The sequence below is a fragment of the Somniosus microcephalus genome, chromosome 34, assembly GCF_052327205.1.
Source record: "Somniosus microcephalus isolate GS21.2 chromosome 34, FLI_Smic_1.0, whole genome shotgun sequence".
In the NCBI taxonomy this organism is placed as follows: Eukaryota; Metazoa; Chordata; class Chondrichthyes; order Squaliformes; family Somniosidae; genus Somniosus; species Somniosus microcephalus.
This window is the reverse complement of record NC_141020.1, coordinates 4,483,398-4,509,785: the sequence shown is the minus strand read 5'-3', so window position 1 is coordinate 4,509,785 and position 26,388 is coordinate 4,483,398. Positions and strand designations below refer to the sequence as shown.

Sequence of the window (26,388 nt, the reverse complement as noted above, 5' to 3'; positions counted from 1 at the left end):
ACAGGGCTTGATGGCTGGCGCGGACACGATAGGCCGAAGGGCCTCTTTCTGTGCTGTATAACTCTATGACTCTATGATAGTGAAGTGAGCCTGTAATTTGGATTGCTCGATATTCTGAAGTACTTTTTTTTCCTGCACGTTATTCTATTGAATTACAAAATGCTACAGTTCAGAGGGACCTTGTGCATGAAACACAAAAAGTTAGCATGCAGGTTCAGCAAGTAATCAAAAAGGCAAATGGAATGTTGGCCTTTATTGCAAGAGGGTTAGAGTATAAAAACAGGGAAGTCCTGCTCCAACTGTACAGGTTATTGGTGAGACCACACCTGGAGTACTGCGTACAGTTTTGGTCTCCTTATTTAAGGAAGGATATACTTGCATTGGAGGCAGTTCAGAGAAGGTTCACGAGGTTGATTCCTGAGATGAAGGGGTTGTCTTATGAAGAAAGGTTGAGCAGGTTGGGCCTATACTCATTGGAATTTAGAAGAATGAGAGGGGATCTTATTGAAACATATAAGATACTGAGGGGGCTCGACAAGGTAGATGCAGAGAGGATGTTTCCCCTCGTGGGGAAATCTAGAACTCAGGGGCACAGTTTCAGAATAAAGGGGGCACCCATTTAAAACTGAGATGAGGAGGAATTTCTTCTCTCAGAGGGTCGTAAATCTGTGGAATTCTCTGCCCCAGAGAGCCGTGGAGGCTGGGTCATTAAATACATTTAAGGTGGAGATAGGCAGATTTTTGCAAGATAAGGGAGTGAAGGGTTATGGGGAGCGGGCGGGGAAGTGGCTTTGAGCCCAAGATCAGCCGTGATCTTATTGAATGGCGGAGCAGGCTCGAGGGGCCAAGTGGCCTATTCCTGATCCTATTTCTTATGTTCTTATGAATCGTGCACATCTCTATAAGATCATCTTCAGCAGTGAAGGAGAGGATGGGGGCAGTGAAACGGATACTGAAACTGAACATTTATTAACTATCGGGGAAATAGAACAATGCCTTGGAACTTGATATTGGATTCTAGAGAGGGGAGGAACTTGCTGAAGATACTGAATGAAGTTGTGATCAGCCAATATAATGAAACAATGCTCAACATGAAGTTCCTTTGCTATTTTAATGGCAGTGTTAAATCCTTAATATCTCCATTAAAATAACGTTTTTAAAAAGTTAAAGATCATAGAATCATAGAATGGTTACAGCACAGAAGGAGGCCATTCAGCCCATCCCGGCTCTCTGCAAGAGCACTTCAACTAGTCCCACTCCCCCGCCCTTTCCCCGTAGCCCACAACATTTTTCCCCTTCAGATACTTATCCAACTCCCTTTTGAAAGCTGTGATTGAATCTGCCTCCACCACCCTTTCAGGCAGCGCATTCCAGATCCTAACCACTCACTGCGTAAAATATGTTTTCCTCATTGTTCAAGAAAGGGTGTAAGGACAATCCTAGTAACTGCAGGCCGGTCAGTTTAACATCAGTGGTGGGTAAAGTTTTGGAAACAATAATCAAGGAAAAAATTAACGGGCACTTGGAGAGGTTTAAGCTAATTAAGGAGAGCCAATACGGATTTATAAAGGCAGATCGTGTTTGACTAATCTAATTGAATTTTCTGATGAAGTAACAGAGAGGATTGATGAAGGGAATGCAATGGATGTTGTCTACATGGATTTTAGGAAGGCGTTTGACAAAGTACCACATAGAAGGCTGGTTAACAAAATTGAGGCTCATGGAATAGGTGGGTCAGTGGCAGCTTAGATGAGGAATTGGCTTAAGGACAGAAAACAGCGAGTTGTGGTAAATGGCTGTTTTTCAGACTGGAGGATGGTAGACAGTGGTGTTCCCCAAGGGTCAGTGCTGGGGCCACTGCTTTTTTTGATATATATAAATGACCTGGATATTGGAATACAGAATTTCTAAATTTGCCGATGACACCAAACTTGGGGGTGTGGCAAACAGTAAAGATGATACCAATCGAATGGACATAGAAAGGCTAGTCGAATGGGCAGACAAGTGGCAGATGGAATTTAATACAGAGAAGTGTGAGGTGATGCATTTTGGAGGGAGGAATAGGGAGAGACAATATACACTTAATGGCACAGTTTTAAAGAGTGTGCAGGGACAGAGGGACCTGGGGGTTAATGTGCATCAGTCCCTGAAGGTGGCGGGACATATTGAGAGAGTGGTTAGCAAAGCATATGGGATCTTGGGCTTCATAAATAGAGGTATTGAGTACAAAAGTAGAGAAGATATGCTGAACCTTTATAAAGCACTGGTTAGGCCCAATGTTAGAGGGCAAGTATATACTTGAGCCAATACACGTCAAATACAAAGCCTATATATGCACCAGTGACTGGCTTGTGACCAGCAAGACACAATCTCACCTTTTCAAATACAACCCTTGTTTAGGTGGACGGACTATGCAACCTCCCAACTGTACTTGGTGTCTTTGCACACTTGAAGCGCATACTTAGATTTATATGAATTCTTAAAAATCTTGCATATCCTGCTGCATAATATAGAAAGTTAAAGGGGCGATTTGATTGAGGTTTTTAAGATTTTGATCAGGTAGAGAGAGAGAAACTTTTTTTTCTGACGGTGGGGCGAGTCTAGGACAAGTGGGACATGACCTTAAAATCAGAGCCAGGCCGTTCAGGAGAGAAGTTGGGAAACGCTTCTTCAGGCAAAGGGTGGTAGAAGTGTGGAACTCTCTCTCGCACAAAGCAGTAGACGCCAGCTCGATTAATCACTTTAAATCTGAGATCGATAGATTTTTGCTAGCCAAGAGTATTAAGGGATATGGAACCAAGGTGGGTGGATGGAGTTAGGACACAGATCAGCCGTGATCTCATTGAATGGCGGAACAGGCTCGAGGGGCTGAATGACCTCCTCCTGTTCCGAAAAATCTTACCTCCTGTTGTCACGATTTTTAATCGTGCTTTTATGTCAATATTTCCCATTGTAAATTACTATGTCAACATTTCCTATCCAATTTTAGGTCAACTATCACAATGTGGGTGCATGCTCTGAGGAGTGTGCAGGGACAGAGGGACCTGGGAGTTAATGTGCATCGGTCCGTGAAGGTGGCGGGACATATTGAGAGAGTGGTTAGCAAAGCATATGGGATCTTGGGCTTCATAAATAGAGGTATTGAGTACAAAGGTAGTGAAGTTATGCTGAACCTTTATAAAGCGCTGGTTAGGCCACAACTGGAGTATTGCGTCCAGTTCTGGTCACCACACTTTAGGAAGGATGTGAAGGCCCTGGAGAGGGTGCCGAGGAGATTTACCAGAATGGTTCTGGGGATGGGGGATCTTAGCTACAAGGACAGGTTGGAGAAGCTGGATTTGTTTTCATTAGAGCAAAGGAGGTTGCGGGGTGATTTGATAGAGGTGTACAAGATTATGACGGGTTTGGATAGGCTAGACGGGGAAAGGCTGTTCCCACCAGTTGATGATACAAGGACTAGGGGACATAGATTTAAGATTTTGGGCAAGAGATACAGGGGGGACGTGAGGAAAAACTTTTTTACGCAGCGAGTGGTGAGGACCTGGAACTCGCTGCCGACGGAAGTGGTGGAAGCGGAGACACTCAGTGTTTTCAAGGGGAGACTGGATAGGCACTTGAGGGAAATAAACTTGCAGGGCTACGGGGAGAGAGCGGGGGAATGGGACTGACTGGATTGCTCTACAGAGAGCTGGCACGGACTCGATGGGCCGAATGGCCGCCTTCTGTGCCGGTATGACTCTGCGACAGACTTTCCAATGTCTCTCTCCCAACTCCATTCCCATCTTGTATTCAGTAACTGACCGTGGGCCAAGCCACAGGCTGCCTACTAGTGGCTTGGCAGCAACACCCGAGGTACAATGGGTAGTTAGTTATCCACTTCAATCGCATCAGGCCCCGAAATATTAAACCTTTCCTCAGCACGAAACAGCTCACGCCACACACCGCAAGGATCTGCTGACAACGCGAGCGCAGGGCGCGCCCGCTAGTACAGTCAAAACAAGCTGCTTCCACACAGGTTCCTGCCATAGGACTCGCCAACTGTTCTTTACTCGGAGACCAGCCTCAGCCGACTCCCAATGAGGGTTAAATAGGCCGCCACATACTGTGCGGTTTGTAAGGGAATCAAGGGATATGGGGATCGGGCGGGAAAGTGGAGTTGAGGTCGAAGATCAGCCAAGATTTTATTGAATGGCAGAGCAGGCTCGAGGGGCCGTATGGCCGACTCCTGCTCCTAATTCTTATGGTCTTATGTCTCCATCTCATCCCAATCCCATGGCTGTACCTCCTCCGGTCTCACTTAGCATGAACAGGCTGGGTCTCTTTTCTCTTGAAAAGGCTATGGAGTGACCTAATAGAGGTCTGTAAAATTAATCATTGAGTATATTCAAGGCCGAGACTGATAGATTTTTGAACTCTAGGGGAATCGAGGGATATGGGGATGGGGTGGGAACGTGGAGTTGAGGTTGAAGAGCAGCCATGATCTCATTGAATGGCGGAGCAGGCTCGAGGGGCCGAATGGCCTACTCCTGTTCCTAATTCTTATGTTCTTATATCCTTGATAAGTTCTATACAGAAATGGGCAGCAAATGTTACATCCACAGTGTAAGCGGATACCCCAACGCACAGGGGAGTGGCATTTGATTCTAGAATTAGTAACTCTTAATTTTTCATGCGAATACTGGAGAAAGTCCACACTTACTCAGCACACATGTGCAGGGGTCGCAGTCCATAACAACCTCTCCTTTCCAGAACGGTTCTTCTCTTTATTGGACACCCAGTCCGCCGGAGAATCCATCCTCTTGCTTAAATCCATTCACATATTATAGAAAGAACGAATTGGCGTTTCTCCAGCACCGTTCATGACCACCGGACGTCTCAAAGCTCTTTGCAGCCAATGAAGTACTTTTTGAAATGTCAGTCACTGTTGTATTCAAGGACATATATTACGGTTGTGATACTGCAGAAATGTGTCCAGGTTTGTTAGAAAATCCTTCGCAGGCTCCTCTTCATAGATCTCACAATGTTGGCAGCCTTTGGACGCATTCTGTGAGAAGACACAGTCAAACGCTAATTACATTGAATCCCGTGCCCTCTCCCAGAGTCCATTAGTTGGTCTTAGAAACAGAGAAAAATAGGAGCAGGAGTCGGCCATTCGGCCCCTCGAGCCTGCTTGGCCATTCAATATGCTCATGGCTGATCCTCTATCTCAATACCATATTCCCGCTCTCTCCCCACACCCCTTGATGCCTTTTGTGTCTAGAAATCTATCTATCTCCTTCTTAAATATATTCAGTGACTTGGCCTCCACAGCCTTCTGTGGTAGAGAATTCCACAGGTTCCCCACCCTCTGAGTGAAGAAATTTCTCCTCATCTCAGTCCTAAATGTCCTACCCCGTATCCTGAGACTGTGACCCCTCGTTCTGGACCCCCCAGCCAAGGGAAACATCCTCCCTGCATCCAGTCTGTCTAGCCCTGTCAGAATTTTGTACGTTTCAATGAGATCCCCTCTCATTCTTCTAAACTCTAGTGAATACAGGCCTAGTCGACCCAATCTCTCCTCATACGACAGTCCTGCCAGCCCAGGAATCAGTCTGGTGAACCTTCGCTGCACTCCCTCTATGGCAAGTATATCCTTTCTTAGGTAAGGAGACCAAAACTGCACATAGTACTCCAGGTGTGGTCTTACATTGAATCCCATGCCCTCTCCCAGAGTCCATTAGTTGGTCTTGTTCATTCAGAAGTGTCTATGGTTACATCGAGCGTACAGCACAGAAACAGGCAGACATGACTCAGTCATTCATAAAAGAAAGACTTGTGAAGTGATGCTGAGCGGCCTGCGGGTGGCGCTGTCCAGGGAGAGTATAAATACTCAGGCACGGGCCCAGCTTGCGCAGGACATTCTTAACAGGAACTAGTGAAGGACACAACTAGACCTCCATGTTGTAAAACAGTTGATTAAAGCTTTGTTTAACGCTTAGACCAAGTGCCTAGTAGTTTTCTTACATCACAGGCCATTCGGCCCAACTGGTCCGTGCCGGTGTTTATGTTCCACATGAGCCTCCTCCCACCCCCTCTTCATCTCACCCCATCAGCATAACCCTCTATTCCTTTCCCCCTCCTGTGTTTATCCAGTTTCCCCTTAAATGCCTCTGTACTAATCGCCTCAACCACTCCCTGTGGTAGCAAGCTCCACATTCTTACCATTCTCTGGTAGAGATTTCTCCGACATTCCCTATTGGATTTATTAATGTTCAACTTAGTAGCTCAGGTCATTTTGGGTTTTTTTAATTTTAGGATTTTACCCAGTTCTGCTCAGTACGGGTTCTGTTGTACCTCTCCATTATGAGGGAGGGCAAGTCTAGTCTGTCGTTTAACCTCTAGTCTCGCTTGAACCTTATTTATTTTCATTCCGTGCCCTCTAGATCTGAGCATCCCATTCCAAGTCAAAGAAAGTTGCTCATATGTACAGAATCCCGCCCACCACCTTTCAGCCCCTGGATCAGATCTCCCCTCCCTCCTTCAGTTTTCTTTCCTCCATTAGTGCCCACATCGCTGCTCCCAGAATTTAGAAATCAACAGCCAGCAGACATTGAAGGCGGAATGCACAAGATAATTACAGACCAGTAAGGCCATTCAGCCCGTCTTAATTCATCCATTCAGAAAGACCTCTCATTCCCTACGTAAACCTGAGGTCATCCAAAACTCGGCTGCCCGTGTCCTAACTCGCACCAAGTCCCGTTCGCCCATCACCCCTGTGCTCACTGACCTACATTGGCTCCCGGTTAAGCAGCGCCTCGATTTCAAATTTCTCATCCTTGTTTTCAAATCCCTCCATGGCCTCGCCCCTCCCCATCTCTGTAATCTCCTCCAGCCCCACAACCTCCCCCCCCCCCCCCCCCAGATATCTGCGCTCCTCAAATTCTGCCCTCTTGAACATCCATGATTATAATCGCTCCACCATTGGTGGCCGTGCCTTCTGTTGCCTGGGCCCTAAGCTCTGGAATTCCCTGCCTAAACCTCTCCGCCTCACTACCTCTCTTTCCTCCTTTAAGACGCTCCTTAAAACCCAGCTTTTGGTCACCTGTCCTAATTTCTCCTTATGTGGCTCGGGGTCAACATTTTTTGTCTTTTACTACTCCTGTGCAGCACCTTGGGACGTTTTACTACGTTAAAGGCGCTCTATAAATACAAGTTGTTGTTGTTGTTATTACAGGGTCCAATTGTTCCTTAAATGATTCCAGGGCTTTCACCTCCACTGCTGTACTTGGGGTGTCCAATCCAAGTGCAGATCAGTCTCTGTGAAGAATCATCTCTGGATATCAGTCCTAAATTTGTCTCTTACTAGCTTCAACCTGTGAACTTATCTCAATTTAAAGTACTATTCTAGATGGACTTTTTCTATAACCCTTAACTATTGTGTCTTCATTAGTTATGTTCGGACCAAACCTGCACCTTCAGATTCCGAGTGCAGGAAAATGGGATTAGAATAGACAGGGCTTGATGGCTGGCGCGGACACGATAGGCCGAAGGGCCTCTTTCTGTGCTGTATAACTCTATGACTCTATGATAGTGAAGTGAGCCTGTAATTTGGATTGCTCGATATTCTGAAGTACTTTTTTTTCTGCACGTTATTCTATTGAATTACAAAATGCTACAGTTCAGAGGGACCTTGTGCATGAAACACAAAAAGTTAGCATGCAGGTTCAGCAAGTAATCAAAAAGGCAAATGGAATGTTGGCCTTTATTGCAAGAGGGTTAGAGTATAAAAACAGGGAAGTCCTGCTCCAACTGTACAGGTTATTGGTGAGACCACACCTGGAGTACTGCGTACAGTTTTGGTCTCCTTATTTAAGGAAGGATATACTTGCATTGGAGGCAGTTCAGAGAAGGTTCACGAGGTTGATTCCTGAGATGAAGGGGTTGTCTTATGAAGAAAGGTTGAGCAGGTTGGGCCTATACTCATTGGAATTTAGAAGAATGAGAGGGGATCTTATTGAAACATATAAGATACTGAGGGGGCTCGACAAGGTAGATGCAGAGAGGATGTTTCCCCTCGTGGGGAAATCTAGAACTCAGGGGCACAGTTTCAGAATAAAGGGGGCACCCATTTAAAACTGAGATGAGGAGGAATTTCTTCTCTCAGAGGGTCGTAAATCTGTGGAATTCTCTGCCCCAGAGAGCCGTGGAGGCTGGGTCATTAAATACATTTAAGGTGGAGATAGGCAGATTTTTGCAAGATAAGGGAGTGAAGGGTTATGGGGAGCGGGCGGGGAAGTGGCTTTGAGCCCAAGATCAGCCGTGATCTTATTGAATGGCGGAGCAGGCTCGAGGGGCCAAGTGGCCTATTCCTGATCCTATTTCTTATGTTCTTATGAATCGTGCACATCTCTATAAGATCATCTTCAGCAGTGAAGGAGAGGATGGGGGCAGTGAAACGGATACTGAAACTGAACATTTATTAACTATCGGGGAAATAGAACAATGCCTTGGAACTTGATATTGGATTCTAGAGAGGGGAGGAACTTGCTGAAGATACTGAATGAAGTTGTGATCAGCCAATATAATGAAACAATGCTCAACATGAAGTTCCTTTGCTATTTTAATGGCAGTGTTAAATCCTTAATATCTCCATTAAAATAACGTTTTTAAAAAGTTAAAGATCATAGAATCATAGAATGGTTACAGCACAGAAGGAGGCCATTCAGCCCATCCCGGCTCTCTGCAAGAGCACTTCAACTAGTCCCACTCCCCCGCCCTTTCCCCGTAGCCCACAACATTTTTCCCCTTCAGATACTTATCCAACTCCCTTTTGAAAGCTGTGATTGAATCTGCCTCCACCACCCTTTCAGGCAGCGCATTCCAGATCCTAACCACTCACTGCGTAAAATATGTTTTCCTCATTGTTCAAGAAAGGGTGTAAGGACAATCCTAGTAACTGCAGGCCGGTCAGTTTAACATCAGTGGTGGGTAAAGTTTTGGAAACAATAATCAAGGAAAAAATTAACGGGCACTTGGAGAGGTTTAAGCTAATTAAGGAGAGCCAATACGGATTTATAAAAGGCAGATCGTGTTTGACTAATCTAATTGAATTTTCTGATGAAGTAACAGAGAGGATTGATGAAGGGAATGCAATGGATGTTGTCTACATGGATTTTAGGAAGGCGTTTGACAAAGTACCACATAGAAGGCTGGTTAACAAAATTGAGGCTCATGGAATAGGTGGGTCAGTGGCAGCTTAGATGAGGAATTGGCTTAAGGACAGAAAACAGCGAGTTGTGGTAAATGGCTGTTTTTCAGACTGGAGGATGGTAGACAGTGGTGTTCCCCAAGGGTCAGTGCTGGGGCCACTGCTTTTTTTGATATATATAAATGACCTGGATATTGGAATACAGAATTTCGAAATTTGCCGATGACACCAAACTTGGGGGTGTGGCAAACAGTAAAGATGATACCAATCGAATGGACATAGAAAGGCTAGTCGAATGGGCAGACAAGTGGCAGATGGAATTTAATACAGAGAAGTGTGAGGTGATGCATTTTGGAGGGAGGAACAGGGAGAGACAATATACACTTAATGGCACAGTTTTAAAGAGTGTGCAGGGACAGAGGGACCTGAGAGTTAATGTGCATCAGTCCCTGAAGGTGGCAGGACATATTGAGAGAGTGGTTAGCAAAGCATATGGGATCTTGGGCTTCATAAATAGAGGTATTGAGTACAAAAGTAGAGAAGATATGCTGAACCTTTATAAAGCACTGGTTAGGCCACAACTGGATAATTGCGTCCAGTTCTGGTCACCACACTTTAGGAAGGATGTGAAGGCCCTTGAGAGGGTGCAGAGGAGATTTACCAGAATGGTTCCGGGGATGGGGGGAACTTAGCTACAAGAACAGCTTGGAGAAGCTGGATTTGTTTTCATTAGAGCAAAGGAGGTTGAGGGGTGATTTGATAGAGGTGTACAAGATTATGACGGGTTTGGATAGGCTAGACGGGGAACGGCTGTTCCCACTAGTTGATGGTACAAGGACTAGGGGACACAGATTTAAGGTTTTGGGCAAGAGATACAGGGGGGGGACGTGAGGGAAAACTTTTTTACGCAGCGAGTAGCGAAGACCTGGAACTCGCTGCCGACGGAAGTGGTGGAAGCGGAGACACTCGATGTTTTCAAGGGGAGACTGGATAGGCACTTGAGGGAAATAAACTTGCAGGGCTACGGGGATAGAGCGGGGGAATGGGACTGACTGGATTGCTCTACAGAGAGCCGGCACGGACTCGATGGGCTGAATGGCCTCCTTCTGTGCCGTTATGACTCACGTCTCATTTGGTGATAGGCCACCATGTTTGTTTTCTTTCCATAGAAGAAAGTACTAAAATTGCAATCAGCCTCTGCTGTGATGATTTCAACATCTCAACAAATGTTTACATAGACAAAATGGAGAACTTACCAAATAAGAGAGAAAGTAATTAAAAGTATAATTTAGTTTGTAGATGAGACGAGTCACATCCTTCTTCCTAGTCCCGTCATATTCAAACTCCAAGACACACAGTTCGGTCTTAAAACATTCCAGTGTCTCTTTCTGACAGTTCTGTGACAAAATAAATATCAGAGAGTTTATATTTGGGAGGGGAAAAGGGCGGGTTAGGGGAAGGGTGAATGGGAAAGGCTACTACAAGACAAGTCTGGTTAAACATTGGTTACTGGGGATAGACCCTGTGGGTGGGGAGTAAGCACTCTCAGCTTTGTTGTGTATGTACCTTTAAGAGAATAACTGGTCTCAGACTGCAGTACTGGCAGTGACCACCCCTGTATAAAAGGCGCTATAGAGCCTCTGTTTGTTAGTTTTCACTATTGACTTCCACCAGTAAAAACTTGTTTGTTTTCACTCCTGCTGGTCCGTGTCTCAATTATTCACGGACTTAACACTGGCGACGAGTAAGAAACAAACTTACCTGCAACTCGGCAGCACCTCAGACGACGTTGTTGAAGGTCGGAGCCAGAAGAAAAAAAAAAAAAAATTGAGTCCAAAGGAACTCGAGAAACGGGCGTCAACCGTCAATCATCGGTTTGAAAACTTGCAGGAGAGACTGTCAAGAGCCAGGTTCGGTTCACCAGTCTGTGGTTTCCCAGCTAGTCGAGCTGGTGGCAGGTGGTGCTCTGATCCTTCCTGGGCTGCGGCGGGCTGAAGCTCGATCGGGTGGCTTTTCAACGGGGCCGGGCAGCGAGTCGGGAGGCAAAGAGAGAGAGAGAGGGTGGAGCACACAGGGCGCGGCCGGTGCTTCGAAGCCGGGCAGCGTTCGGACCTAAGAAGAGGGAGGGAAGTGTCCCAGAGGGTCCGCTCCACGACGGGAAAATAATAAAAGAAAAAGAATCAATATTTAACGCGCAAGAAACCGTGGAAAGCAGCGCTAACAACAGCAGGGAAGAAGGCAAAGCGCGGGAGGTGCCATTTTGTTAAATCGGGGAAGAAGGCAAAGCGCGGGAGGCGCCATTTTAGATTTGCAAGATGCCGAAGACTGGCTGTATCACTGCTTTTGATAATACATTAGAGGACTGGACCACGTATGTGGAAAGAGTCGAGGTATATTTCGAGGCAAACGAAATAGCGGAGGGGAAAAAGGCATCGATATTGCTAAACTTAATGGGCGCTAGAACGTACGGCCTATTGCGGGACCTGATTACTCCAGCCAAACCGAAGGCGAAGAGTTTTAACGAAATTGTTGCTGTCCTACAGGAACACTTAAACCCTGCACCGCTGTTGATAGCAGAAAGATTTAAATTCCACAGGAGAACTCAGCACAAAGATGAGAGCAATGCTGAGTATCTTACAGAACTACGCAAGCTATCAAAGCACTGCCAGTTCGGAGCAGGACTGGCAGATACCCTACGGGACAAATTTGTCTGTGGACTCCTGAGTGAAGGAACACAGAAGAAGTTACTCTCAGTGAAAGAGCTGACGCTAGATAAGGCTTTCAGCGTGGCAGTATCGTATGAAGCAGCAGCCAGGGGAGCTGCAGAAATTCAACAAAAACCACAGGAATACGGCACCCACGAAATGACACGGGGATTTGCAAAATGTTATCGCTGCGGCAGAACTAACCATGACCAGAAGGGCTGCTGGTCCAAAGACAAAATATGCAGACAATGAGGGAAGATTGGACACATTGCACGAGTTTGCAGGTCTGGGAAGAAGACCAGCGACAACAAAAAGGCTACTAAGGAACCGTACAAGAAAGTACAAAAGATGACGGACAGTAGTCCCGAAGACCAGATGAGCGATAGTGAATCCGAGAACAGGAGACTAAGCTGTCTCAAACTTCACAATGTAATCGCAAAAGAGGATCACCGAACCATTTGGGTCACCCTCACGATAGCAGGGTCCCAAGTTAAAATGGAATTGGATACAGGATCAGCGCTAACCGTCATGAATCGACGAGACTACGAGCGGCTATTTTCACACATACCCTTGAGAGAGACATCCATCGTCTTGACGACGTATATGGGGCAAAAAGTATACCCCAGAGGAAAAATAAGGGTGCCTGTCGAATACAATGGCAAGAAAATACGGAAATTGTATCTCTACATACTGCCAAATGGTGGACCACCGTTATTGGGACGGGAATGGATCAGGAAGATAAACTTGGATTGGCATTCCATTCATGCAATGACGGTGGACGGTAAAAAAGATGAAGACGTCACTCCTGGGCGATTGTCAACAATCTTAGCTAACGCCAAAGAGGTATTTCAACAAGAACTGGGCACGCTTAAAGGCGTAACCGCCTCGATAAAAATAGAAGAGAATGCAGTTCCCAAGTTTTTCAAAGCAAGACCGGTACCATATGCAATTCGCCCAGCCGTCGAAGCAGAGCTGGAGAATCTGGAGAAGGCGGGCGTGTTGTCTAAGGTCGACTGGAGCGAGTGGGCGACACCCATCGTTCCTGTCATGAAGAAAACGTTAAGCAATAAGTCCGGAGAGCCAAGGAAGATTCGCATCTGTGGGGATTTCAAGGTGACGGTGAACCCTGTCCTTCACACAGTACAATATCCTCTTCCAAGGATAGAAGACATCTTCGCCTCACTGTCTGGAGGGAAGCGTTTTACAAAAATTGACCTAGCACAAGCATATTTGCAGCTGGAGGTTGAAGAGTCCTCTAGGAAGTATCTCACGATAAACACTCACAAAGGTCTTTACCAGTATCATCGGCTCCGGCGATATGGCAAAGAGCGATGGAACAAGTCCTGCAAGGGATTCCGGGGACTCAGTGTTACTTGGACGACATCCTTGTGACAGGTGAAGATGACAGTGAACACCTTAACAACCTAGAACAGGTGCTCACTAGACTACGGGAACATGGGCTGCGAGCCAACCGCCCCAAGTGCAAATTTTTTAAGAAACAGATATCGTATTGTGGCCACGTGATTGATGAAGAGGGGTTACATATGTGTCGCAACTGAGGTCATTCCTCGGATTGGTGAATTACTATCATAAGTTTTTGCCGAATTTGTCGACAATTTTGCACCCACTGAACGCCCTGCTACGAACGGGGGTAGCATGGAAATGGAGCGATGATTGTAAGCGTGCTTTTCAGAAGAGTAAGGACTTAATCACTTCAAGGGAAGTATTGGCTCACTACAACCCAGCACTGCCGATCAGACTGGCGTGTGATGCGTCTCCCTACGGCATTGGGGCGGTACTGTCACATAAGTTCCTTGATGGGTTAGAGAGGCCGATAGCTTTTGCGTCACGCTCGTAACTTCTGCCGAGCGTAACTACGCTCAGATTGACAGAGAGGCCCTCAGCCTAGTGTGGGGGGTGAAGAAGTTCAATCACTACCTGCACGGTCAAAAGTTTACTCTACTAACCGATCATCAACCTCTTGTCTCCATTTTCAACCCTCAGAAGGGCGTACCGATAATGACGGCACAACGGCTGCAGAGATGGTCCCTTTTCCTAGGGGCACACCAATATGACATCGAGTACAAAGGAACTAAACAGCATGGAAATGCTGATGGATTGTCACGCCTACCGTTACCGACGGTGGAAGAAGAAGACCTTGCAGTGGATCCAATGGAGTTATTCCACTCGACCATAGTCGAATGTCCCCCTGTGACGAATGCAAACATAGAAAACGAAACACGGAATGACCCGACACTATCACGGGTCTATGATTTAACGGTGAAGGGATGGCCAGCACATGGCGAACCACTGCTGCCAGCATTCTCGCCGAGAAGAGAACAGATGTGCAGAGGGACCTTGATGTGTGGATCCAGAGTAGTAATTCCACCTAAGTTGACGGATAGAGTACTCAATGAGCTTCATGAGGGTCATCTGGGTGGGGTAAAAATGAAGAACTTAGCCAGAGCGTTTGTGTGGTGGCCGGGAATCGATAGAGAAATCGAAGAGATGACCAAGAGCTGTGCAGGATGCCAGAAGGTCCAAAACGCCCCACCACAAGCTCCTCTGCATCCATGGGAATGGCCCTCATCTCCATGGCAACGGGTGCACATTGATTTTGCTGGTCCCTTCATGGACTTGAAAGTGTTTAAAATGCAAAGCAAACAAATTACAAAGGAAAGAGAAAGGGATTATGTGCAAAATCACTAAGAGCTGAGGAGAAGCCAGGTGGCTAGATAAAATGTCTGCCCAGCTCAAGGACTTTAAAAAATGGAGCCTTACAAGAATAAGATAAGGCATAGCCACCAAGCTACACACAGCTAATGCTGAACTGTGAGAAAGATTTAATAAAATCAGCTAAACTTAAAGTAGTAACATAAAGAAACAAAATGGCTTGCGTAGATTATTAAAGAAACCTCAGCCTAGCAACTGTAGAACCAGACGTCATAACACAGGTGGCAGAGATAAGGAACAGAACAGAAAGAATGGGCTCAGTTACAAACGAGTTGTTGATACTGTAGCCTATGACCTGCAGCCCAGTATTGCAGACCAAGAAGGGTCACGATGGCCTAACCGCCAGAATCATTGCAGGGGAGGATTAATTAGCTATTGTATTGAAGGGGTTAAATTGAACCCCCTCAGAATTCGGACAGCCGAGGTGACCACTAATTAAGTGATGCCAGCAAAATTAAACTCAGAACAAAGGAGTGGGGTCATGTGAAAGTGAATAAGATAAGAAATATCACAATAAAAATTGACTTACGTAAAGAGGCGAAACTAAACAAAGAACAATGTGAGAAGCTTCGAAAAACCAAGATAAGACGCAGTTGTGGGACCAGACAGAATATGTGTGTTTTGCGTAAGTGATAAGGAATATGCTGCTTTAGCTAAAAATTGTAGACACAGCAGAATATAGGGGTCATGGGAATTTGACCTGTGACCAAAGGCATAGCAAGATGTAACTAACCTTTATTAATACTGAAAAGAATCCATATATGATCAGGTGATTATTGTAATACAATGTGATCAGGTGATTATTGTAATACAATGTGATTGGATGAAAATAGAATAAAAAGCTGTACCAACCAAGAGAGAACGAGAAGGTGCTCGCACAGACCGCGGGGTCTAAGGCGCTTCTCCCAGAGCTCTGATAATAAACTGCATCTTTTTACTTTTACATGATTTAGATGTGAATTTATTTTCACCCCAACAAATCATGGACTCGATGTTTTTAATTGCGGTGGATGCACAAAGTGGCCAGAGGTAATGAAAATGTCCTCAACCACCACGGAAAAAACTATCACAGTTTTGCGAACCATATTCGCCAGGAATGGGCTGCCTGAACAGATTTGCTCTGACAATGGACCACAGTTTGTGTCTGAAGAGTTCCGGAGGTTCTTAAAGAACAATGGCGTTAAGCATTACACATCTGCCCCATATCATCCAGCCACTAATGGATTGGCCGAGAGGTTTGTCCAAACTTTCAAGAAGGCTATCAAGGCAATGTGTAATGAAGATATACCCCTACAACACAAGGTGGACAACTTCTTGTTTGCCTACCGGAATGCGACACATGCGGTTACCAACCAAACTCCAGCCATGATGTTCTTCAATCAAAGACTACGATGCCGCTTGGATTTGGTTAAGCCAAACGTCCGAAGAGATGTGGAGAACAGGCAGTTTCAGAATATGAATGAAAGGCCGACCAGGAGTTTTAAGATAGGTCAACCAGTTTTGGCCCGGGACTACCGCACTGAGAAATGGCAGCCAGGAACGATTTGTACACGACAAGGACCTCTCATGTATACCGTGGACGTTGGGGAGAGCATTGTAAGACGCCATGCTGACCAGATTCTAGAGTCACTGGAAAACGTCAACTCCACACCACGATCTGATACACCTGGTAATGAAATTGACGTTCCAATTGCAGCTACCGCAGAACCGGTAATATGGGAAGCAGATGAACCAAACAAAGACATTGATCCCGACGCAACATTGCCAGAAGAACCTGATACCCCAAAGAGGCGTTATCCAGACAGAATCAGGAAGCCTCCTCAAAGACTGAACTTATAATTGCTTAAACTTAACCAATGTATCTAGCAACAGTAATTGTGATTGTAATTCGTTATCATTTAGTTGTTAAATGAATGTTATATACTGTTTATCTAAAAGGGGAGGAATTGTTGTGTATGTACCTTTAAGAGAATAACTGGTCTCAGACTGCAGTACCGGCAGTGACCACCCCTGTATAAAAGGCGCTAGAGAGCCTCTGTTTGTTAGTTTTCACTAATTGACTTCCACCAGTAAAGACTTGTTTGTTTTCACTCCTGCTGGTCCGTGTCTCAATTATTCACGGACTTAACAAGCTTTACTTAGAATTTAGGAAAATTAAGTTTACTTTTTTTTAAAAAGAGAGAAAACTGGAAATCTGAAGCAGCAGAAAATGTTGGAAATACACAAGGTGGTCTGTCTGTATCTCGAGCCTGGGTCGGACCAGCTGACTCATGTCACAGAGGGGCAGGGATGGGCTGCTAATTGTTTTGTGAAAACTTGGTTAAAGCGACAAAATTTGGCGAAAGATGTGAAATAGAAAAAGGTATTAAAAGAACAAAAAGAGGAAAAAAATTAAAACAGAAAATGCTGGAAACACTCAGCGGGTCCAGCAGCATCTGCGGAGAGAGAAACAGAGTTAATGTTTCAGGTCGATGACCCTTCGTCAGAACTGGGAAAAAGTTAGAGATGGAGCAGGTTTTTAAGGGATGATGGTGTGAGGCAAAAGGAGATAGTAATGAGACAAGTTAAGAAACAATAGATTGTTATGTATTGTGTGTTCTCCTCCCACCTGTGGTGGCGCTGTCACAGCAGATACATGGTTGGGTGTTCTCTTGGTTAAGTTTAGCTCTCTTTGTTCGGAACTCTCCAGAACTTCCCTTTCCTTCCTGAATAAAGCACTTCATGTTTGAATCTCTGGGTTCTGAGTTCGAACTGTGTCTAGGTAGAAAGGTACCGACACAACAAAGTGGCGAAGTCCACATGTACTCGCTGCGACACAACTTAGATGACTCTAGATGAGGTGTAAATGGCAATGGCAGAAATCATCTTTTGTTTCTTGACTTGTCCTATTACCATCTCCTTTCGCCTCGCACCATCATCTCTTTTACCTTTTAATCTCTCCTACCTTCCACCCTATCACAGACCGTCCCTTTTGTTCTTTCCTCCCCTCCCCCCACTCCCTGCCTGTACACTTGCTTAAAAATCTCTAACATTTTCTCAGTTCTGACGAAGGGTCTTCGACCTGAAACGTTAACTCTGTTTCTCTCTCTCTCCACGGATGCTGCCCGACCTGCTGAGTGTTTTTAGCACTTTTCTGCTGTTATTTCAGATTTCCAGCTTCCGCAGTGCTTTGCTTTTTTTTTTAAAGAGGGAAAAAATAGCTACACAACGGCATGGGAAAGAAGCACAAAAAATCTAACCAAAGTCCAGGCAAATGAAGTCAAATGGAAGGTAGATATTAAGGGGAACTGATAGGGTAGAGAGAGCGAAACTATTTCCGCTGGTTGGGGAGTCTAGGACTAGGGGGCATAATCTAAAAATTAGAGCCAGACCTTTCAGGAGTGAAATTAGGAAACATTTCTACACACAAATGGTGGTCGAAGTTTGGAATTCTCTTCTGCAACTGATGCTAGATCAATTGTTAATTTTAAACCTGAGATTGATAGATTTCTGTTAACCAAAGGTATTAAGGGATATGAGCCAAAGGCGGGTAAATGGAGTTAGGTCACAGATCAGCCACGATCTCATTGAATGGCGGAAAAGGCTTGAGGGGCAAAATGGCCTCCTCCTGTCCCGGTGTTCAATAGCGCTTGGGTCGATGACACTGAAGTTCCAATTCTCTGGCCTGTGCTCCCCTCGAACACAGCTCCCCCACTGCCAGTGCAGGATTGGTGAATCTTGCCCCCATTGTTCCTAAAGCTTGTTAAAGTGGAATCGCGTGGCAGGATGAAGATGGGAAGCTTGGTGTGGGAATGGGAGGGGGGAGTTGGAGGCGGTGATCCAGAGGAACGGTCACGATCACACTTGATGATAGGAGCGAGGAGTTAGATCATTGGTCTTCCCAATGCAGAGAAGATCACACTGAAACCAGCAAGCAGCATGTACTAGATCAGAGGAAGAATAGTTAGATTATATACAAGTTCATTACCAAACACATTCAACTTACTTCAGTGACAACTGGATCAGGACAGTACAGCTTGATGTCACCTCCATTTCCCTAAAAGACATGAATATTTAAAAAAAATCATTATTTCTTTCTTGTAATCTTTACTTTCGCTGTGCTCTGCCAAGTTCGCAGATGACACGAAAATTGGTGGGGTGGTAAATTGCGAGGAGGAAAGCCTCAGGCTACAGGACGATATAAACGGGTTGGTCAGATGGGCGGAAAAGTGGCAAATGGAATTTAACCCTGAAAAGTGCGAGGTGATGCATTTTGGACGGACAAATAAGGCAAGGGAATACACAATGAGTGGTAGGGCCCTAGGAAGCACAGAGGGACCTTGGTGTGCATGTACATAGCTCCCTGAAGGCAGCAGATCAGGTAGATAAGGTGGTTAAAAAGGCATATGGGATACTTGCCTTCATTAGCCGAGGCATAGAATATAAGAGCAGGGAGGTTATGATGGAGCTGTACAAAATGTTGGTAAGGCCACAGCTGGAGTACTGTGTGCAGTTCTGGTCGCCTCACTATAGGAAGGATGTGATTGCTTTGGAGAGGGTGCAGAGAAGATTCACCAGGATGTTACCTGGGATGGAGCGCCTCAGCTATGAAGAAAGACTAAACAGGCTGGGGTTGTTTTCCTTGGAGCAAAGAAGGCTGAGGGGGGACCTGATTGAGGTGTACAAAATGATGAGGGGCATAGATAGGGTAGATAAAGAGGAACTTTTCCCCTTAGTAGGGGGGTCAATAACAAGGGGGCATAGATTCAAGGTAAGGGGCAGGAGGTTTAGAGGGGATTTGAGGAGGAACTTTTTCACCCAGAGGGTGGTTGGAGTCTGGAACTCACTGCCTGAAAGGGTGGTAGAGGCAGGAACCCTCACAACATTCAAGAAGCATTTGGATGAGCACTTGAAATGCCATTGCATACAAGGCTATGGACCAAATGCTGGAAAATGGGATTAGATTAGACAGGGCTTGATGGACGGCGCAGACACGATGGGCCGAAGGGCCTCTTTCTGTGCTGTATAACTCTATGACCCTATGATCTCGGTCGAAGGCTGTTTTTGTGACTGGAAGCCTGTGTCCAGTGGGGTACCGCAGGGATCGGTGCTGGATCCCTTGCTGTTTGTAGTGCACATTAATGATTTAGAAATGAATGTAGGAGGTATGATCATTAAGTTCGCAGATGACACGAAAATTGGTGGAGTGGTAAATAGCGAGGAGGGAAGCCTCAGGCTACAGGACGATATAAACGGGTTGGTCAGATGGTCAGAACAGTGGCAAATGGAATTTAACCCTGAAAAGTGTGAGGTGATGCATTTTGGGAGGACTAACAAGGCAAGGGAATACACAATGAATGGTAGGATTCTAGGAAGGACAGAGGATCAGAGGGACCTTGGTGTGCATGTACATAGATCCCAGAAGGCAGCAGGACAGGTAGATAAGGTGGTTAAAAAGGTATATGGGATACTTGCCTTCATTAGCTGAGGCATAGAATATAAGAGCAGGGAGGTTATGATGGAGCTGTACAAAACGCTAGCTAGGCCACAGCTGGAATACTGTGTGCAGTTCTGGTCGCCACACTATAGGAAGGATGTGATTGCATTGGAGAGGGTGCAGAGGAGATTCACCAGGATGTTACCTGGGCTGGAGCACTTCAGCTATGAAGAGAGACTGGACAGGCTGGGGTTGTTTTCCTTAGAGCAGAGAAGGCTGAGGGGGGACCTGATTGAGGTGTACAAAATTATGAGGGGCATAGATAGGGTAGATAGAAAGGAACTTTACCCCTTAGTAGAGGGGTCAATAACCAGGAGGCATAGTTTCAAGGTAAGTAGCAGGAGGTTTAGAGGGGATTTGGGGAAAAACCTTTTCACCCAGAGGGTGGTTGGAATCTGGAACTCACTGCCTGAAAGGGTGGTAGAGGCAGGAACCCTCACAACATTCAAGAAGTATTTAGATGAGCACTTGAAACGCCATAGCATACAAGGCTACGGACCAAGTGCTGGAAAATGGGATTAGAATAGACAGGGCCTGATGGCCGGTGCGGACATGATGGGCCGAAGGGCCTCTTTCTGTGCTGTATAACTCTATGGGCTGGAATTTGTCAATGGAGGCGATTTGGAGACTGCTGCTTGTCGTGTCAATGTCCTGCCTCCATCCTCACCTGACCATTCAGAGGGATTTTCCCCTGATTGAGCTTGTGAAGCCCGCCCGGCGGGCTCAGCAGGCCAATTAGGGAAGAAGTCACTGACAGATCATGTCAACGTCAGACGTGCTATCTGTCAAGACTTCTTGAAAGAAGAAATGACAGCGTTTGACAGCTCTGTGAAGCTGTCAAACACTGACATTCTCTTTAGTTTGATTGGTTTTTGTGGTGAGGACTGAAAAAACATTGTAAAAAAGGGCCTGGAGGCGGGTTTGCCATCCGCCCCCACTTTCTCCGATTTTACGTGCTGTCCCGTCTCCATGCCCGCCTCCTCGGGCTTGGAAAATCGAGCACCTTGGCACTATCTCAGCACTCCCAAGCCTGTCAAAGTGGACAGGCAGGAAATCCAGCTGCCTGGAGGTACGCCAGGGTGAAACCAACCCCTCTCATGGGTGACTCTTCGCCAAACTGATGGGATTGGAATAGTGGTGCTAATTCAGTTCCCTTCCACGGTTGTTCCCACTAACTACGAATCAGTTCCCCAAGTATCATCACCATTCATATTGCAAATATGTAAACGAGAAGGAAAACCACTGGACTCTGTAGAACCTGCAGGACAGCATTCCATGATGGAAATTCCATCTCAACAGTAACATTCTGAAAAGAGCCAGCAACATTTAAACGTTGTTTGAAAAGGCGCTTCACAGGAGCGATTATCAAACAAAATTTGACACCGAGCCACATAAGGAGATATTAAGGCAGGTGACCAAAAGCTTGGTCAGAGAGGTAGATTATAGAAAGCGTCTTAAAGGAGGAGAGAGAGGCGGAGAGGTTTAGGGAGGGAATTCCAGAGCTCAGGGCCCAGGCAGCTGAAGGCACGGCCGCCAATGGTGGAGCGATGGGAATCGGGGGATGGTCAAGAAGCCAGAATTGGAGGAGCTCAGAGATCTCGGCGGGTTGTGGGGCTGGAGGAGGTTACAGAGATAGGAAGGGGCAAGGCCATGGAGGGATTTGAAAAGAAGGATGAGAATTTTAAACTTGAGGCGTTGACAGACCGGGAGCCAATGTAGGTCAGTGAGCACAGGGGGTGACAGGTGAACGGGACTCGGTGCGAGTTAGGACACGGGGCAGTGAGCACAGGGGGTGATGGGTGAACGGGACTGGGTGTGAGTTACGACACGGGGCAGTGAGCACAGGGGGTGATGGGTGAACGGGACTTGGTGCGAGTTAGGACACGGGGCGACAGAGTTTTGGATGTGCTCAAGTTTATGGAGGGTGGTAGTTGTTTAATTTCTGAAATATCCGTTGATCTCTTGCAATCCTTCAGTACATGGAGATGAAAGGCTGCTGGCTAGGTATCAACTCATTCAAATGATATCATGCAATCTTAATGACAAATTAATGTGTTGATATGAAATATAGGCTCATTACTTTCGCTAGATTGGCCATCACTTAGATAGGTAATGCCAAAAGTGGTGAATGCTGAAACAACTAAGGAACTCTCAGAGCTGAATGATTCGTTAAATTGGGCAGAATAATTTCTCTCTCTTATCTGATTGGCTGTGTTTCAGGGCAGCAAATGTGAACTAATCGGAGAAAAAAAATTAAGCTCCCATTGATCCAAAGTGGGTGACTTACACCGGGGAAGGGGGAAGGGGGTGGAAGGGTTTACACTGGAGGTGGGACGGGGGGAGGTGATGGTCTACACGGGCAGGGGAAGTATTTACACCTGGGCTGGGTTCGCACGGAAGGTGAACACAAAGTGCCCTCGAGGAGCTTGCTGCCGTGACCAGTCCTCAGATATGAGCCTATGAAGTGAGTGTTGGCAGGCCATTCAATTAGAGCTAGATCTGGTCCTACCCTCAACCAAGGTTCAATAGCATCCAGTCAGCTCCAAAGTGCAATCAGACGGTGGGAATCTGGCCGCACTGTCGGAGGGGCAGTACTGAGGGAGCGCCGCACTGTCGGAGGGGCAGTACTGAGGGAGCGCCGTACTGTCGGAGGGGCAGTACTGAGGGAGCGCTGTACTGTCAGAGGGGCAGTACTGAGGGAGCGCTGTCGGAGGGGCAGTACTGAGGGAGCGCTGTACTGTCGGAGGGGCAGTACTGAGGGAGCGCCGCACTGTCGGAGGGGCAGTACTGAGGGAGCGCTGTACTGTCGGAGGTGCCATCTGTCAGATGCGACATAAAAGGTCCACTATTCTGAAGAAGAGCAGGGGAATTGTCCCAGATGTCTTGTCCAATATTTATCCCTCAACCAACACCACTAAAATGGCTCCAACCGTCTCTTTTTCACCATGGACGTACAATCCCTCTACACCTCCATCCCCCACCAGGATGGCCTGAGGGCGTTCCGCTTCTTCCTTGAACAGAGGCCCAACCAGTCCCCATCCACCACCTCCCTCCTCCGCCTGGCTGAACCTGTTCTCACATTGAACAACTTCTCCTTTGACTCCACTCACTTCCTCCAAATTAAAGGTGTTGCTATGGGAACCCGCATGGGTCCTAGCTATGCCTGCCTTTTCGTGGGATATGTGGAATATTCTTTGTTGCAGTCCTACTCGGGTCCCCTCCCTCACCTCTTTTTCCGGTACATTGATGACTGTATCGGTGCTGTTTCCTGCTCTTGCCTTGAAGTAGAAAATTTAATTCACGTTGCTTCTAATTTCCACCCTTCCCTCGCCTTCACATGGTCCATCTCCGACTCTTCCCTTCCCTTCCTCGGATTCTCTGTCTCCATCTCTGGGGATAAGCTATTGACAAACATTCACTACAAGCCCACTGATTCCCACAGCTACCCGGACTACACTCCTCCCACCCCATCTCCTGTAAGGACTCTATTCCATTCTCCCAGTTGTTCAGTCTCCGCCGCATCTGCTCTGATGATGCCACCTTCCATACCAGTGCTGTCGATATGTCTGCCTTTTTCCTCAACCGAGGATTCACCTCTACTGTGGTTGACAAGACCCTCGACTGTGTCCGTTCCATTTCCTGCACTTCAGCCCTCACCCCTTCTCCTCCCTCCCGGAACCACGATAGAGTTCCCCTTGTCCTCACCTTTCACCCCACCAGCCTCCGCCATTTCCACCACCTCCAGCGTGATCCCATCACCAAACGCATCTTCCCCTCGCCTCCCCTTTCAGCATTCCGTAGGGACCGCTCCCTCCGCGACACCCTGGTCCACTCATCTATCACCCCCAACACCCCTTCCCGTGCAAGCGCAGGAGATGCAACACATGCCCTTTTACCTCCCCCCTTCCCACCGTCCAGGGTCCCAAACACCCCTTCCAGGTGAAACAGCGATTTACTTGTACCTCTTGCAATCTAGTATACTGTATTCACAGCTCACTATGCGGTCTCCTCTACATTGGGGAGACCAAACGTAGGTTGGGTGACCGCTTTGCGGAACACCTCCGTTCAGTCCGTAAGGGTGACCCCGAGCTTCCGGTCGCCTGTCACTTTAATTCTCCGCTCCACTCCCACTCTGACCTCTCTTTCCTCGTCCTCTTACACTGATCCAATGAAGCTCAAGGAACAGCACCTCATCTTTCGATTAGGCACTTTGCAGCCTGCCGGACTCAACATCGAGTTCAACTATTTCAGACCCTAACTTTGGCCCCTATTTTTTCACAAGGCAGCTGTTGATGATTCTGCCATCCCCATTTACATCTTTTCTAGACTCATCTTTTGTTTCTTTACTTTTCCCATTACCATCTCCTTTTGCCTTGCACCATCATCCCTTTTGTCAATTAATCACTCCTGCCTTCCGCCCTATCACTCTGTCCCTGCACTTGCTTAAAATCCGTTACATCTCTAACTTTTTCCAGTTCTGACGAAAGGTCATCGACCTGAAACGTTAACTCCGTTTCTCCTCCGACAGTGCAGGGCTCTCTCAGTATTGCCCTTCCGACAGTGCGGCACTCCCTCAGTACCACACCTCCGACAGTGCGGCGCTCCCTCAGTACTGCCCCTCCGACAGTGCGGCGCTCCCTCAGTACTGCCGCTCCGACAGTGCGGCGCTCCCTCAGTACTGCCCCTCCGACAGTGCGGCGCTCCCTCAGTACTGCCGCTCCGACAGTGCGGCGCTCCCTCAGTACTGCCCCTCCGACAGTGCGGCGCTCCCTCAGTACTGCCGCTCCGACAGTGCGGCGCTCCCTCAGTACTGCCCCTCCGACAGTGCAGCATTCCCTCAGTACTGCCCCTCTGACAGCATGGCGCTCCCTCAGTACTGCCCCATCAACGGCGTGGCGCTCCCTCAGTACTGCCCCTCTGACAGTGCGGCGCTCCCTCAGTACCGCACTGTGAGTGTCAGCCTGCATTTTTTTGCTCAAGTCTCTGGAGCGGGACTTGAACCCACGACCTTCTGACTCAGAGGTGAGGGTGCTGCCCACTGAGCCACGGCTGATTAATTTTATTCAGTGACAATTCAATGAGTTAAATTACTACTGGTGCTAAGTTACAAGGCAATCCATACAATATAGTGCTTACAGCCCAAGATCTGCTGTCTGAGTGTTAGCATGAATTTCCACAGAGAATTGCTGTACTGCCGATGAATAAAATGAACCGATACCGTTTCAAAACACAACTGATCGGGAACCTCCGACGGATCTTACCACCATATTCCGGAGATTCTTCAGGTCGATGATTGACTCGTGGAAACAGTCCTCACTCTCGCTCATGATCATACCCATCACAACACACAACAGAAGGGAGCAGCACAACACGTTCCTCATGTCAAGGCTAACTTCAGCAGCGTGCTACGATGAGCGCAAGCCGCACAGAGGCTGGCTGGGGAAATCTTCCGCTGCGCGAGATGCTCATCTGCCTGGTAAGAGTAAGGGTCACCATTGTCTGAAAGAAAAAGACAGACCTGCATTTCTATAGCGCCTTTCACAACCACCGGACGTCCCAAAGCGCTTTACAGCCAATGAAGTACTTTTTGGAGTGTAGTCACTGTTGAAATGTGGGAAACACAGCAGCCAATCTGCGCACAGCAAGATCCCACAAACAGCAATGTGATAATGACCAGATCATCTGTTTTTGTTATGTTGGTTGAGGGATAAATATTGGCCCCAGGACACCGGGGAGAACTCCCCTGTTGTTCTTCGAATAGCTCCGTGGGATCTTTTATGTCCACCTGAGAGAGCAGAGGAGGGCCTCGGTTTAACGGCTCATTCGAAAGACGGCACCTCCAACAGTGCGGCACTCCCTCAGTACTGCCCCTCCGACAGTGCGGCACTCCCTCAGTACTGCCCCTCCCACAGTGCGGCGCTCCCTCAGTACTGCCCCTCCCACAGTGCGGCGCTCCCTCAGTACTGCCCCTCCGACAGTGCGGCGCTCCCTCAGTACTGTCCCTCCTACAGTGCGGCACTCCCTCAGTACTGCCCCTCCCACAGTGCGGCGCTCCCTCAGTACTGCCCCTCCCACAGTGCGGCGCTCCCTCAGTACTGCCCCTCCGACAGTGCGGCGCTCCCTCAGTACTGCCCCTCCGACAGTGCGGCACTCCCTCAGTACTGCCCCTCCGACAGTGCGGCACTCCCTCAGTACTGCCCCTCCGACAGTGCGGCACTCCCTCAGTACTGCCCCTCCGACAGTGCGGCACTCCCTCAGTACTGCCCCTCCCACAGTGCGGCGCTCCC

The 26,388-nt window shown here is 47.3% G+C and overlaps 1 protein-coding gene across 2 annotated transcripts in view; it reads right to left on the bottom strand.

The window, feature by feature from the left end:
* Positions 1-25,928, bottom strand: part of il15l (interleukin 15, like) — a 43,685-nt gene extending 17,757 nt beyond the window's left edge. Inside the window, exons 1-4 of one of the 2 annotated variants that reach the window (XR_015074531.1) lie at positions 25,363-25,928; positions 18,611-18,661; positions 10,444-10,584; positions 4,700-5,044 (exon numbers count right to left, since the gene is read on the bottom strand). Coding sequence is in view for 1 of the 2 variants with exons in the window: in XM_085973218.1 (XP_085829344.1) it covers positions 4,931-5,044; positions 10,444-10,584; positions 18,611-18,661; positions 25,363-25,482 (426 nt within the window). In the remaining variant the exon portion in view is untranslated. Of the gene's footprint in view, positions 1-1,303; positions 5,045-10,443; positions 10,585-18,610; positions 18,662-25,362 lie in introns of those variants that run through there. The other variant, XM_085973218.1, reaches the window with a different exon arrangement.
* Positions 25,929-26,388: the final 460 nt, after the last annotated feature.